The sequence below is a fragment of the Gorilla gorilla genome, chromosome 18 (genome assembly GCF_029281585.2).
Source record: "Gorilla gorilla gorilla isolate KB3781 chromosome 18, NHGRI_mGorGor1-v2.1_pri, whole genome shotgun sequence".
Lineage (NCBI taxonomy): Eukaryota > Metazoa > Chordata > Mammalia > Primates > Hominidae > Gorilla > Gorilla gorilla.
Genome location: NC_073242.2, coordinates 25,337,318 through 25,353,666, shown reverse-complemented (window position 1 = coordinate 25,353,666; position 16,349 = coordinate 25,337,318). Strand labels below are relative to the sequence as shown.

At 46.2% G+C, this 16,349-nt stretch overlaps 1 protein-coding gene across 1 annotated transcript in view; it reads right to left on the bottom strand.

Annotated features, from left to right (window-relative positions):
- HS3ST4 (heparan sulfate-glucosamine 3-sulfotransferase 4) overlaps positions 1 to 7,646 on the bottom strand; it is a 443,777-nt gene extending 436,131 nt beyond the window's left edge. Inside the window, exon 1 of the mRNA XM_031002545.3 lies at positions 6,159 to 7,646. Coding sequence (XP_030858405.1) covers positions 6,159 to 6,892 — 734 coding nt within the window. The 5' untranslated portion in view covers positions 6,893 to 7,646. The remainder of the gene's footprint in view (positions 1 to 6,158) is intronic.
- Positions 7,647 to 16,349: the final 8,703 nt, after the last annotated feature.

The window sequence follows — 16,349 nt, the reverse complement described above, 5'->3', positions numbered from 1 at the left end:
GAGGTATTTCCCCCATGCTGTTACAAAATCTGTAAAGGAAGAAAAAGAAAAAACCCTACACTAAAATAGCACATGTAAGCCACGATTCTGGCCACTGCACAGGGTACACAGGGTATGGGCATGTCCGTTGTTTTCTGAAATGAGTTTAAACCAGAGGTCACAAACTGGTAGCCAGCTGGCTGTATCCAGCCCACAGATGTATTTTGTTTGTCCCACAATGTTGGCCCCCACTGGGCTTTTAAGAAACTTAAATCTGTTGCCAATATTAAAAATCAAAAGATTTCAAATCAAAACCTGGATTTCCAGTTTCTCTTACAAAGTGGAAGATCTCATAACCCCAATGCCACATTTGCACATGGGGAAAAAAGTAGCTAGACTGCAGCAGCAGCTTCCCCTTCAGCCAGAGCACAGGCAGGCACTTTAGCTTCTCTCCACCTAGTCTACCTCGCTCATTTATACGACCTGCCTGAGCCCTGAAGTTGTGTGACCTTCAGTTTAAAAGGGTAAGGAGATGCACACCGCAAAGCCAATCATTATTGAGGTTTTCCCCAACCATCCCAAATAGCAGACTCTTTGGACAATATTATGACAGCTGTGATAGAAAGTAGAGCATACAAGAGACTAAACTGATTTGAGAAACGGACAGACTCGGTAGCTGAGACTCTATTTGGATTTCTGCTCTAGGATACTTATTTTGTTTAGAAAATACATTCACTTTTATTATTTCATTTATTTCTCCCAACAATCCAAAAGGAAGCAATTACCCTCAGATAAACAACTGAAGCTAAGTGATGTCAAATAAGTTATTCAACCAAGATCATCCAATTCATAAGTCTCAAAGCCACGTTTTGAACCCGATTTGTCCAGCAACAAAAACAGTGCTTTTAGAATCAAGAAAGGACACTCTGCAGGGCTACGAAGCTTGTTTCCACCCCAGGGCCTTGGCACTGGCTGTTCCCTCCAAGTGGAGACCTCTCCACCCAGATCTTCACATGGGAGGGTCTTACTCTGTTACTCCATTTACATCACCTCCAAAGAGAGGTTTTCCCTAATCATTCTACTTAATATAACTCATATGTTGTCCTGGCCTCGTGGTACATGCCCGTATCCCAGCGCTTTGGGAGGCTGAGAATGGCGGATTCCTTGAGGCCAGGAGTTTGAGACCAGCCTGGGCAACAAAGTGAGACCCCTGTCTTTAAAAAATTTTTTTCAAATAATAATAACCAACATGCACGCACACATTCCCCAATTACTTTTCAGGACTTTGCTACTCAAAGTGAGATCCAGACAGCAGCAGCAGCAGCAGCATCTAGCAACCTTGTAGAAATGTGGACTCCTGGGCCAGGCACGGTGGCTCATGCCTCTAATCCCAGCACTTTGGGAGGCCGAGGCAGGCAGATCACAAAGTCAAGCGATCAAGACCATCCTGGCCAACATGGTGAAACCCCGTCTCTACTAAAGATACAAAAATTTGCTGGACGTGGTGCTGCGCACCTGTAGTCCCAGCTACTCAGGAGGCTGAGACAGGATAATCGCTTGAAGCAGAGATCACACCACTGCACTCCAGCCTGGCAACAGAGCGAGACCCCGTCTCAAAAAAAAAGAAAAGAAAGACGAAATGTGGACTCCCAGGCTCCTCTTCAGACTGGCTGAATCCAAATCTACATGTTAACAAGATCCCTAGATGATCCTAAAGTTTACAAAGCACTACACCACACAGGTGCTGCCCAGTAGAAATATGTGAGTCACAAGTGTACTTTTAAATTTTCTAGTAGCCACATTGAAAAGGTAAAAAGAGGTGGACTTAATTGCAAGACGTTTTACTTGATATGAGTGTAATTTCAACATGTAAGCAATCTAAAATTATTAGAGTAATTTAGTATTCTGTGTATCTTACACTTACAGCACATTTCAATTTGGACATTTTACCTATTCAATAGCCACATACAGACAGTAGCTACCATACTGGACAAAACAGCTCTGGGCCATCCATTACTTTATTTTTCTTTGTAGTCTTTATCACCACCAGAATTTGTATTACATATTATTTGGCTCTTTGTCTGCTGTCTCCACAATCCTCCCACTAAAATGTTAGTTCCAGGAGAACAGGTGCTTCATCTATCTTATTCACCATTTTATCCCCAATACCTAATACAGTGCACGGCATATGGTAGATATTTTTTAAATAATTGAATGAATGAATGAATGAATGAACACAGGGTATATGCTTCCTAGTACTTTATGTGTGGCAGTGTGGTACAAGGGAAGAAATCAGCCCTTTGAAATTAGACAGCAGGTTCAAATCTCAGCAGAGGCACTGAACAGCCAAGTGACCCTGAGTTAATCATTCACCCTCTCGGAGCCACATGTAAAGTAGAAATGCTGCTACATATCTCACCATATCATCAAAACGCTCAAATGAAATAACAGGTCTATAATTGTAGGTAGCACCAATTGCCACAATAGCAGGCATTCGGTAAACACCAATGAAATTCCATCCTTCTCCATTCTCTCCCCAGTTGCCACATGCAAAATATGCTGCTGAGCACTGACCATTTTCCTCTGGGTAGCATAAGCGTGACTTGGTAGAGCATTTTCCTGAGTTACTTTCCCCTAGCCAATGGAATGTGTGTATTCACTGTTGACACTGAAGACAACTTAAAACCATAGAAGAGCTCCCAGGTACTCGGGAGGCTGAGGCAGGAGAATCGCTTGAATCCGGGAGGCGGAGGTTGCAGTGAGCCGAGATTGTGCCACTGCACTCCAGCCTGGGCGACAGAGCAAGACTTCATCTCAAAAGAAAAAAAAAAACAAACAAACCATGGACAATCACTTCCCATTGCCCTGGGGCTGAATGGTTTCCAGTGTAAAGTGGTCATGGTTACTGCATGCTCTGCAAACCATGAGAGAGCAAACAGCTCATGTTGTCTCTGTCACCTTGATGAGTTCTGCAGTGGCAGCCAGTTGGCCTGGCCCGAGGTCCCATCCCTTAGAAGAGTTTAAAGTCTCTGCCTAGACAGCTTGTAATCAGCTCATTCTGAAAAGTGCATTGCGGCTTTGCCTTTTTTTGGAAAGGGAGAGGGAAGAGGGCATGGAGGGTTTAATCTCACCCAATTTATTAATCACTGGCCTGTGTCAATCCACCAAGTGAGGCTCGCTTCTCCGTAGATTTTAACACATGCATCCCAATCCATTAGTCTATCTTGCCCTGAAAATCTGATGCACACGTTCTAATCTCAGATGTATTTTTATATCACATTAGATCAACAGCATAGGAGGAAAGCAAAACCCGGATTTAGAGATAACTGGAGTGACACTGAGGAACTGAACCTGCTAGGGCTGTTGAGTTGAATATGAGAAAACCCCAAGCCAGCTGTGCAGAGAGCAGCCCCAATTTCTTCTTGGCTCTCCCTCTTGCTGAAAACACAAAAACCAGAAACGTGCAGAATTCATAGGCTACTGGAAGCACATTTAAACAAAATAACAATAAATAAACAGGGGAAAAATTAAAACCTTTAATTAATCTGTGGATCTCTAATCAGTCAAATAGATCCCAGATAGCATACCTGTTATAGGAAGGAACTATACTGTTTAGGTACAGATACCACCATTTAAAAGATGAAGAGTTGGACTAGGAAACCAGGAGAAAGAGTTTCTGATACTGGAATCAATGCCACTGATCAGTGCCATCCGATACCAAATCAATGCCACTGTTTCCTTTTCTACAATACAGTGAGAATGCTGCCCCTCTTCCTATATGGGAGTGAGAGAGGAGTCTGAAGAGGTAGATGGAACTGATGAAAATTTCACAAATGCCTCAAAGCACCACCGTCTGCGGTAAGGCTGGAGAGTTGGTCCAAAGCAGTCCCAGCACACTCAGATCCTGTGGATCCAACGGGTCTTCCCAAAAGCAGAGCTGGGGGCTAGTGATCCCCTCTATGTTAGATAGACATGTATTGGCAGGAAGCTTGTTCCTAAGAGAATTTTGTGTCCAGTGCTTTCAATCAGCACCCCTGGACTAGATGCTGGGGTGGGGATGAAGGACACAGAGATACCACATGGTCCCCTTAAGTGAGGACCAGGGGAATCTTGTTCTATCCACACCTCTTCACTTTAACAGTTCTGTGAGTGGCTACCAAATATGACACTGAGTCCCAAATACCACAAGCATTGGTTGGGAGCAGAAGGCTGGGCATACCACAGCACTGGAATAACATAATCAGGAGCCACGTCAAACAAGGTAGTTTCTATACCTTCTCTTCCTAACATCAGCATAAAGGAATCTAGGAAAATCCGGCATCTTCTATTCTTTCATTCGGAAAACTCTCCAGACCCAGTGATAGGACTTCCTGATACACATTCCACCACACATACTTCATTAACTTTATTTTAAGTCACCCAAATAAAACACCCCCCGCCCTCTGTTTCCAGCTGCCACAAACCCAAACACCTCAGATCTTGGAAAGATTTGATCTTCCTGCCTCCCTGAAGGGGCATTTGACAATTCTCATAATTCTAAAATTAGAATTGGAAAAAAAAAAAAACGCAATTACCCTCATAAGGCCAAAGCTACTCCACAGAAGAAACCAGAACATTCCTACAACCAGCAATTAAACAACTAAAACCTTCCCAGACATCGTGCCCCTTCTTTATTTTGCTGTTGCTGCATTAATCATCCTAACACCTTTTTAATTATAATCACAAACTGGAAGCCATGGCTTCTGATGTTATAAATACTGATTTTCCAGTTAAATTAGGCATTTGCTGTTTTATGTTTTGATAGGAAGGGGCTGTTTGAAGCCTCCTAAAATACTGCAATTAGTTCTCTCTGTTGAAACAGACAAGACGTTAACAGACACATTTGCTGCTTCCCTGTAATGTGCTGGAATGTTTATGACTAAGTGTACTTCTCTCAAGCTTTTAAAGCATAAGGCATATTTTTAAAAGTGGAAGAAATCAATCATAATGCACACATTTATTATATATTTCTTTAGTTAAGTTATTTCTAAAACTTTCCCAGGCTGTAATTTAAACCTAGAAAGCACATCTCCTCAACGGGCAGGCAACCTGTCAGGAAACAATCTTGATTTTACCTATTGGCTCTGCTAAGATGATAACATCACTTCAGCTGACAAAGGCTGTGTTTCTGTTTGACAATTGCAATTAATTACCGAAATGCAATGGAGATGCAGCCAGCCATGCAGATCTGTTTCCCAGAAAGATATAAAACAGGAGGAAAGAGAGAAAGAGAAAAAACAAAGGCGAAGGAGGTTTGCGTTTGGGGCATCTGCACCAGTGCCGTTTAAAATGTTATGGCTGGCAGGAAAGCTGGATTATTAATTTATTTTACCTGCACTTAACTTTCTAGTCCTCTCTCCTCCCTTTCTCTCACCACCGGCAGACGGTGGGAAAGGAGGGAGATGAACATTTCACAAGACAGAAGCTCCAATCTGTTGCGAAGGAGGCGGAAATTAGACAGGGCACGGTCTGGGGCATAAAAACTCTCAGGGCACCAACTGTCATGCAGACATTGAGGCTTCTGGTGCAAAATCAACTCCGTGCTCATTCAGCCAAGGGGGATGGAAAGTTACGGAGGTGGGAGGCATCCTTTCTTTACTAGAAAGCCAAAACGCCAGCATGATCTTTGTAACTGTTCCCTATTCATTTTGCTCTGACCTTAACACACTAAAGTTGAATTCCAGCACGCAAATGCGTTTGAGGGTGATTTTAAGAGATTCCAGGGGACCTCAAATCCCCTTAGTCAATTTAGCCATCCTGTCTCACTCCTCAAAGTCCTCAGCCCAGAATCCCAGAACCCCGCAAGAGCCTGGTTTCGGAAACACCCAGCAGGCACGAGGGCTGGGGGTTCCCAGGCTTGGAGCTGAGCAGATTCAGACAGCACCTCCTTGGATGAGGAGCGCGGGAGGCAGGGCAGGGTGACACCTCCTCCCCTCGCCCTGAAATAAAGTGACCTTTCGCTGGAGTCCAGCCCTCTCAGCCGATCCCCCTGAGCAACGCCGCCAGGGTTTGCAGAGCCCTCACGGGGGCTTGGGCCTCTCGGGACGGTGCCTGGATGCTCGAAGGGCGTGGAAAGCCGCGGCTTCCCCTCCGCGTCTCCCCCACGCGTCTCCACCAGCCCGCGGAGCCCAGGGTCCTACCTGTACCACTCCAACCCCTTTTCGTAGTTCCTGTCGAAGAAGTGCGGTTCTACGCCCACCGCCCGCACGTCCGGGTGCACGCGGATCGCCTCCAGCAGCGCGCGGGTCCCTCCTTTCTTGACCCCGATGATAAGCGCCTGTGGCAGCTTCTTCTCCCCATAGTCGGGGGTGCTGACGGCGCCGCCCCTCTCGCTGCTCCCGTTGGCCGCTCTCCGGCCCGCGAGATCCTCGTCGGTGGTGCTGGACTCCTGCGCTTCCCTCTCCGGCAGCGCGCTCTGAGCCGTGATCATCTCGCTGGGGGCCAGCGGGGTCCGGAGCCAGGCGTCCCGGGCGCCTCCGCCGCCGCTCGGCAGCCCCCAGCCGTCGGTCCCGGGGGCGGCTGGCTGCTCTGGGGGCTCGGGCGGCTCCCCGTGGCTCGCGTTGTCCAGCGGCGGCGGCGCGGGTGGCTGCGAGGGGGCGCCGAGGCGCACGGGGGGAGGCAGCAGAGAGGGTGGCGGCGGGCTCGGCGGGGGCTCGGCGGCGGCGCCCGGCGACTCCTGCAGCGCCAGGGGGAATTGCAGGGAGCCCGAGCCGCCCAGGAGGCTGTAGCACAGGTAGGTGACAGACAGGGACAAGGTGCACATAAAAAGCAGCTTGCGCGCCGGCGGCCCCTTAGCAGAGGCGCCGGGCGGCGGCGGCGCGGCCAGAGGTGGAGGCGGAGGCGGAGGCGGAGGAGGTGCGGGCCACCGGGCCATCGCGGCTCCCGGCTCGCGGCGGCGGCGGCGGCGGCGGCAGCCCCCGGCGCTGCCCGGACATGGTTTCAGCCGCCGCCCCCGCCACCGCCGCCGCCGCCGCCGCCGCTGCCCAGCCGCCCCGGCTGCATGAAGCGACGCCGCTGCGCCCCCGGCCCTGGCCGCTGTCCCGCTGCGCCAGGGGGGAGCCCGGCCGCATGGCCCCCCGCCCCACGCTGCCCGCCGAGTCCGGGTGGCCCCCCCACCACCGCCCCCCCTCAGCCTCAGGCAAGGGGACCGAGGGGGGCGCGCGGACCCGCCGGCGGCACCTGCTCCGTCTGCAGCGCCCCCGCTTCCCCGGCTCCGCCGCGGCTTCTGCTTCAGCCTCTGCCGCCGCCGCCGCGCGCTGTTGCAGCCCCGAGTTCCTTCCCCGCTGCTAACTTTCTGCCGGGAGAGAGGAGAGGCGCGGAGGGGAGGAGGAGGGGGCCGGGCGCGCGCCCGGCGCCGCCGAGGGAAGGGGGGTGCGCCTCGCGCGCGCCTGCGAAGGGGGGCGCGGGAGCGGAGGCGTGCGCTAGGGCTGGGGCACCCGGGAGAACGGAGATCGTGCCCCCCAGCCCCCCAGCACGCACGCACTTGGGGTGTTCCCCACCCCACCTCGCTTACTCCCCTCCCTTGGGAGCTCGGGACGCCGTGTCCTCCCTTTATTTGCCCCAGTACTTTTAGAGAGGTAAAGCCCAACGCCTGCCTCCGGTGCCGCGCACCGGGAGCTGGAAGACAGCGGGTGACGAAGCTCTCGCTTCCGCTTTTCCTCTGGGACTCCAACTCAGCCCATCCCTGACCCTCCCTTCTCTCGCCCGGGATATCCTCCTGCCTTCGATCCAGGAGTGAATCCTTTTCTACAACCGCTATCCCATCCCAACTTCCATCTTTCCAGCCACCGCCCCCCGCCCCCCATCTTCTCTTGAAGCTCCTGATGGGTGGAGCTTTGACACAAGCCCCCAGGTTTCCCAGCCCCAGAGCTTTTGCCTCTGTCCCATCACCAGGTGACAACACTTTCTGCTTCAAGAGATGAGGCTGCCCCTCCTCGACACCCTTAATCACAGGTGCACACACCTGCGTCTCTTCGGGGGCATTGCCACTAACGGAGTTCATGGTTTCCTGGACTGAAATAGTGTGGGACCACTGTCGCTCTGAACACCAAATAAGCGGAGACAAGCTGGGTTGCAGGGTGTCTGTGCATCGGCTCGCTGAAATTTTTTAAGTGTATTTTCTTTGCAGAGAGATCTCCACCCCTCACCTCCCTCTCCTGGGGGAAAATGGTAAACATCAGAAGGCTTTGGAAGATTCACAACTAGACTTTGCTTCCTGTTGCATTTTGCTCAGGGAAGTGAGGGAAATGGGAGAAAGAAACAGAGTGATCAACTGAGGCACTCCAACAAACTCAGCTTTCTGCAACCGGGGCTGGCTCTGCACAGAGCTCTGCCAGGTGCCTCCTGGGCGTGGCTCTAGTGAGTACCATTTGCCCCCCAGCCACAGCTGGGTGCCTGACGGGGCTGCTTTTCCCTTGTTGGCTGCTGTGGCTGGCATCTCTGGTTTTGTTTGATCACATAATAGGAAAACCAGTTGAAAGAAAATGTATATAATGTCTAAATATTAACGAGATACCTAGTGCCAAAGAGAAAAAAAAATGTTAATCAAATAAGATAAAGAACACGGACTTTTCCCTGAGTGAACAAAAGCTCACTGCTGCTCTCAGCTGGACACGAGTTTCCTTCACTGCAGCTTTAGTTCAGATAAAGATTATTCTTTTATAATATATTTTTTATGGTACACTGGAGACCTCTGAAATGCAGAGTCTGGTGTCCTGTAAATCATTCTGTGTAACTAGGGATGCTTTTTCAAACAGCACACAACTGCATTACTGTAATGTCAATGGGAAGGGGCCAACTGGAACCGAGAGAAACACAAGCGCTGCCCAGCCCTCCTTGTGCTCCGAGCCATGATCCAAGGTGGTCATCTAGGAAGCCTGGGTTGCAACAGATATTGCCTTGTCAGCGACCAGTCTCCCTTTCAAGGCCCAGGCACTAGATGTCTGGCATATGGCCCAGGTCCTCCTTGCAGTTCCTGCCTAGCACCCAAACTTTTCTATCTCCCCTCTCAGCAATCCAAACAAATCTGCTCCATGCCCAGTTTTACTAAAGATGGGCTCTCAAATTTGGAAAGGTTTTGGTAAAAAGGTATCAAAACCGACGGTGGCAAATGGAGCTCTGAATGTGGCCAGCACAGTGACATTAAGAAATGTAAACTGGCTGCAATAGTTTAAACTGGGGGCTTTCCCAAAAAAGGGAAAAAAAAAAAAAAAAAAACCACCTTGGAGAGGACGTTACTGTTGAAAAATCAGCAGGTCCTGAACTTTGAGCCCCTCAGTCAGAGCTGAGAAGTAGAGTGAACATGCTGCCATTTTCACAGTGCTCATACAAGTTGCCCCCCCACACATTTATGTCACTCGCCTTGACACTGCTAGTAAGGACATTTCTCAGTATCCCTTTTGCCTCCAATCCTCAAATAGTCACGCTTTAATAACAAACTCTTGAAAGAATAGAGCCCCTTTGGTAAAATGTCAGGCCCACAAGTGATAGGGAGGAGGCGGGCTTTTTTGGAGAGGAACTTTGTAAATTTCACACTTAGGCAGTTGCCTATTTTTTATCTACTTTTGAGCCACGCTTTTTCTAGGAGCAAGTCCTTGAGAAACCTACAATGAAAAGTGGGAGCTACCTACACAGGGCGAACTCCGACGTCATCCAGGCATTCCCAATGGATCTGAAGACTCGATGGAAGATAGTTTTCTGTCTCCCCTGCCAACACCCACAGAATTCCTCTAACTGGTCTCCTGGCCCCACTCTGCCTCATTTCCCTTCATCCGAGACAACAATAGCAGATCAATGTTTCTGAGGCAATGTTTTTTTAGCTCTACCAATGTCCCCCCGACTCAAAAAACGGTTATCTCACTACCTAACTAATAAGCTCCAACCTCTTTACCTTGGTACTCAAGATTCCCCCTACCTTTGGTGTATCTCGCAGTCCTGCCAAACCAAAGAGTGCATGCTGTCCAAACATACACACTGCGTCCTTCTCGTCTGTCTCCGTAGTATCAGATGATAGCATCCGAGCAAAGCTGTCATTTGCTAGCTAAGTGGCTTTTGGAAAGATCATTTTACCTCCCTCAGCCTCAGTTTCTGCATGTATAAATTATGGATAAGACTGACCTCAAATTGTTTTTATAAAGAATTAAATTGAATTAGCTAGAATATGCAAAAATCCCTGGCTCCCTGCCCGACATGGGGTGCCTACCAATAATTATTCAAATCTAAATATTGGCCTATGCCATGCTCTGCTTCCTTTTCCTATTAAAACTTTATTCTTGAAAAATATGTGTGTACTCTTTCTTCAAAACTATCCCAGTGTATCAGCTAAAGTTCACTGTCCTAAGATGTTCTGTTTGTAACAGTTATAATGTCAAGTCTAATGCCTTCTGGAATATTGGTAAAGTTTTAGGGTTTTTTGTTTGCTTATTTTCTATAAAATAAAATCACTGGAAGGATTCATAGTAACTCAAATAACTAAAGGGAATTTTAAAAAATCAACAAACGAACAGCAAAAATTGGCTTTGGAAAGGACAGTACAGTGTGTGGTGGTCATTACTGACATTCGTCAAATATTGTCCAGTCTCATTGTGGACATCTGGTAGGGATATACTTCCCTGACCCCTTAAAGTTAGGTGTGACTATGTGCTGCTCTGGCTACTGAAATATGAACGGAAGTGAGGTTTGTCCCTTCCAGGCAGAAGCCTTGAGAGGCAGGAGGAGATTTGCCAGGGTCTGTTTTCCCTCCCAAGCAATTGCAGAAGAAAAGGGTTGAATACAGCGTCTTAGCTTCTGTATTAGGCCTTTCTCTTATTGCTATAAATAAATACCTGAGACTGGGTAATTTGTAAAGAAAAGAGGTTTAATTGGCTCATGGTTCTGCAGGCTGTACAGGAACCGTTATGTTGCCATCTGCTTGGCTTCTCGGAGGCCTCAGGAAAGTTACAATCATGGCGGAAGGTGAAGGGGCCACAGTCACATCGCATGGCCAGAGCAGGAGCAAGAGAGCGAGGGAGGAGGTGATGTAAACCTGAGAGAACTCACTCACTGTCACTAGAATATTACCAAGGGGGTGGTCTTAAACTATTCATGAGAAATCTGCCCGCAAGATCCATTTACCTCCCACCAGGCCCCACCTCCAACACTGGGAATTGCAATTCAACATGAGATTTGGGCAGAGACACACATCCAAACTATTTCAGCACCCATCTACTCAATCCCGCACGTTGATTAAGGATAATACAGATCCAGCCCCTCATGACAGGTACATGATCAAGAAATAGATCTGCGTTGTTTTCAGCTCCTGAGACTTATGGCTTGGTTATTACCACAGCACAACCTAGACTATCTAAAGCACACATGCTATTAATTTTCCTTGCTGTTGGCCACAATGGCTTCACTCCTCCAATATTAGAATTCCCCTTCACAAAAGTAGATAAATGAAAGATTAAAATCCCATCAGGTAAAAAAGAAAAGTTTCCCAGAAATATAAGCAGAATTCTTGTCTCGTATGTAGCAACTCTATTTCCTCAGTTCATCTTTCATCCGTTGATTAAAAAGTATATCTATAAGCTAGGCATGGTGGCTGACACCAGCAATTCCAGCACTTAAAGAGGCCGAGGCAAGAAGATCCCTTGAGCTCAGTAGTTCAAGAGCAGCCTGGGCAACATAGTGAAACCCCATCTCTACAAAAAACAAACAAACAAATAAAAGTGTATCTATAGAGATCTGGAGGTAAGCCTCCAGACAAAGCCAACATGGTGATAAAGGACAACATTGTATACTTGTAAAAAGATTTAAAACAGAATAACAGTGGCCATGAACATATAAGACCTTGCACTGAAAAGACCTTGCATTGAAAAGACCTTGTGTTTACATAGGAAATAGAAATTGCTTAGAGCTGAAAGCACAACAGGACAAAATCTGGTGGATAGAATTGAGCAATACTCATAAGAAAGATTATAGATTCAAATATACTTATCCCCCCAAAACAAAATTTTAAAACAAATGAGCTACATGTTCAACTCAAGAAGTTAGAAAAAGAGCAAGAGTCAGGAAGTAAGGAAATAATAAAGATGAGAGCCAAGCTTATGTTTATATTTAGTGGCTGTTTATTTCTTGTTACGAACTGAATTGTGCCACCCTCCCCCTGCCTCCGAATTCAAAATGCTGAAGCCCTAACCTCCAATGTGACTGTATTGGACAACAGGGTCTTTAAGAGGTGATTAAGGTTAAATGAGGTCATACATATAGAATCCCAATTAGATAGGACTGTAGCTGGAGAAGAAGAAATGATCTCTTTTCCACTCCCTCTCTTTCTCCCTCTCCATGTGAAGACACAGTAAGAAGGTCGCCATCTGCAAGACAAAAAGAGAGCCTGTGCCAGAACTGGACCATGCTGGACGCCTGATCTTGGACTTCCGGTTTTCAGAACTGTGAGAAAATAAATATCCTAGGCTGGGCGCAGTGGTTCATGCCCGTAATCCTAGCAGTTTGGGAGGCCGACGTGGGCGGATCATGAGGTCAGGAGATCAAGCACATCCTGGCTAACACGGTGAAACCCAGTCTCTACTAAAAATACAAAAAATTAGCTGGGCATGGTGGCACGCGTCTGAGATCCCAGCTACTCTGGAGGCTGAGGCAGGAGAATCACTTTAACCCGGGACGCAGAGGTTGCAGTAAGCCAAGATAGTGCCACTGCACTCCAGCCTGGGGGACAGAGCAAGACTCCGTCTAAAAAAAAAAAAGAAAGAAAAGAAATTTCCTTTTTTTAAGCCACCTAATCTATTATATTTTGTTACAGCCGCTTGAGCTGACATTTATCTTTCATGTTTTATGTTTATTTGCCTGTTTATCATATTTTTATAAGTTTTCTATTGCTTGGTTGCTAGCTCATTGATTCAAAAAAGTCTCTTTTTATTAGAGGTATCTGGTTTTTTTTCTAACAGATATCTTCCAATTATTGAATTACCAATTTGCCTTTACCAATTAACTGGTTTTAGTGTTTCTGATGATATATGTTTTTCATTATTATGTAGTCAATGTCTCAGTGATGTTTTTTGTGTATTTTACCTTTGATGGAAAAAGGCATCCCTCAAACTATGTAAATATTCATCTATACTTTCTTCTAGGACATTTTTTGTTTATTTTCTACACACAAATGTTTAAACCATCTGAAATTCATGTTTGTGTGTAGTTTTACCAAGCTATCTAACTCTTTCTTTTTTTTTCCTGGCACTGGTTATTTCCCAACAGTTTGAAACTCCAATGTCATAATAAACCCATAATGTTGGAATTTTCACATCTAGAAATATAGGGGGCCAATCTCCATTAATTCAAATATTTTATCTTATTGGACCTTCTGTAATTTCATTGACATAAACCCTTCACAAACCTGGAACTGGATTAGTGTTTTGACATCTAATGCTGCTTTGTTCAGTTTTATAAACCTCTTGTTCTCCTTTTGTTTCACTTATTTATTCATTCTTTCAATTGTCATTTTTAAGCGACCAGTATATTCCTGGCCCTGGATTAGACGTGGACGATAAAGTAGTGAGACAGACAGCAAGGTCTCTGTCCTCATTAAAGTTTAATAAAGTGAGACAAGTACTAAAAGAGAGAAAATACAGTTAGGCATGGTGGCGCACGCCTGTAATCCCAGTGCTCTGGGAGTTCGAGGTGAGAAGATCACTTGAGGCCAGGAGTTTCAGACCAGCCTGAGCAACATAGTAAGACTGCCATCTCTACAAAATATTTTAAAAATTAGCCTGGTGCAGTGGTGCACCCCTGTAGTCCTAGCTTATCAAGAGTTTGAGGCAGAAGGATCACTTGAGCCCGGGAGTTGGAGGCTGCAGTGAGCTATGATCACACCATTGCATTCCAACCTGGAATGACAGAGAAAGATGCCATCTCTAAAACAAGAGAGAGAGAGAGAATACAGAATGCCCTGCTGTGGAAGCACATTTTTTAATATATACTTTAAGTTCTAGGGTACATGTGCACAACGTGCAGGTTTGTTACGTACGTATACATGTGCCATGTTGGTGTGCTGCACCCATTAACTCGTCATTTACATTAGGTATATCTCCTAATGCTATCCCTCCCCCCCTCCCCCACCCCACAACAGGCCCCGGTGTGTGGTGTTCCCCACCCTGTGTCCAAGTGTTCTCATTGTTCAATTCCCACCTATGAGTGAGAACATGCAGTGTTTGCTCAGAATGATGGTTTCCAGCTTCATCCATGTCCCTACAAAGGACATGAAGTCATCCTTTTTTATGGCTGCATAGTATTCCATGGTGTATATGTGCCACATTTCCTTAATCCAGTCCATCATCGATGGACATTTGGATTGGTTCCAAGTCTTTGCTATTATGAATAGTGCTGCAATAAACATACGTGTGCATGTGTCGTTTTTTTTTTTTTTTTTTTTGAGATGGAGTCTTGCTCTGTCGCTCAGGCTGGAGTGCAGTGGCACGATCTCGGCTCACCGCAAGCTCCGCCTCCCAGGTTCATGCAATTCTCCTGCCTCAGCCTCCCGAGTAGCTGGGACTACAGGAGCCTGCTACCACGCCTGGCTAAGTTTTTGTATTTTTAGTAGAGATGGGGTTTCACCATGTTGGCCAGGGTAGTCTCGATCTCTTGACCTCATGATCCATCCACCTCGGTCTCCCAAAGTGCTGGGATTACAGGCCTGAGCCACCGCACCTGGCCGCATGTGTCTTTACAGCAGCATGATTTATAATCCTTTGGGTATATACCCAGTAATGGGATGGCTGGGTCAAATGGTATTACTAGTTCTAGATACTTGAGGAATTGCCACACTATCTTCCACAACAGTTTAACTAGTTTACAGTCCCACCAACAGTGTAAAGGAAGCACATTGTTAAAGCACCTAACCTAGAGTACAGGCATGAGAGAACCCTTCACAGAGGAAGGGACATGTATGTCTATACGCAGTATAAAGAAAAAATTGGATTAACCAGGTAAAGAAAGAAGGACATTATTTTTAGTATGTGCAATATCCACCCGTTTCACTCATTATACATACACTTAGCAACTTAAATTGAAGGCAACTTCCCTAAGAGAAAAACAAGTATTTGCCAAAAACTACAGTTAACATTATGATAAAACGTGATGAAATATTAAAACCAAACCATTTAATGGAAGGAACAATGCAAGTGTGCCTTCCAATGTAGCTTCTATTCATCAGTATACTGGCATCTGCAGTTAATGCAGTAAGATAAGAAAACATAATAAGGACATGAGAGTTGGGAAGAAATAAACAGATTATTATTTGCCAACTATATGTTTATTGGCAAAAGAAAATCTACCAACAAAAAAGCTTGGCAAAGCTGGTGAATAAAATTCAAAATACACGTCAAGTGCAGAGGCTCACACCTGTAATCCCAGCACTTTGGGAGGCTGAAGCAGGAGGATCACTTGAGGCCAGGAGTTCGAGACCAGCCTGGGCAACATTACAAGACCCCATTTCTACCAAAAAACATTAAAAACAAAAATTCAAAATTGAAAGAGTAACTGCATTTCTATATACAATCAGGATACAACTTGAAAATATAACTGTAAAAGAATAAATATAACTGTAAAGAAAATATAACTGTAAAAGACTTATTCAGAACTACAATAAATTCCAATAAGTACTTAGAAATAAACAATAAATGGCAAGCAAACTAATACTTATTTAACAACAGAAATTTATTGTCACACAGTTCTGGAAGCTAGATGTCTGAAATCAAGGTGTCAGTAGGATATGCTGCCTCTGCGACTCTGGGGAAAATCCTTCTTTGCCTCTTCCTAGCTTCTGGTGGTGGCCAATTCTTGGTGTTCCTTGGCTTGCCGCTCTGTCACTCCGGTTTCTGTCTCTGTCGTCACAGGTCATTTTTCCTGTGGGCCTCTATTTCTTTTTCTTTTTCTTTTTTTTTTTTTTTTTTGAGACTGAGTCTCACTCTGTCACCCACGCTGGAGTGCAGTGGCACGATCTCAGCTCACTGCAACCTCTGCCTCCCAAGTTCAAGCAATTCTCCTGCCTCAGCCTCCCAAGTAGCTGAGATTACAGGCACCTGCCTTTGTCTTCTTGTAAGGTCACCTGTCGTAGTGGGCGAGGTCATAACCTAACAGTCTTATCCTAACTTGCGTTCATCTACAATGACCCTATTTCTAAATAGGGTCCGACTCACAGGTACTGGAGGTATTATAAGTGAGAAAAAAAATGAGTTTTTTAATAAGGCATTAGGCAAATCATAAGCAAGAAGAGAAAACCAGTTTCCCCCTGCCACCAGACAGAAAAGAAAATCTAGAGAGATTAAAGACATAATTATGAA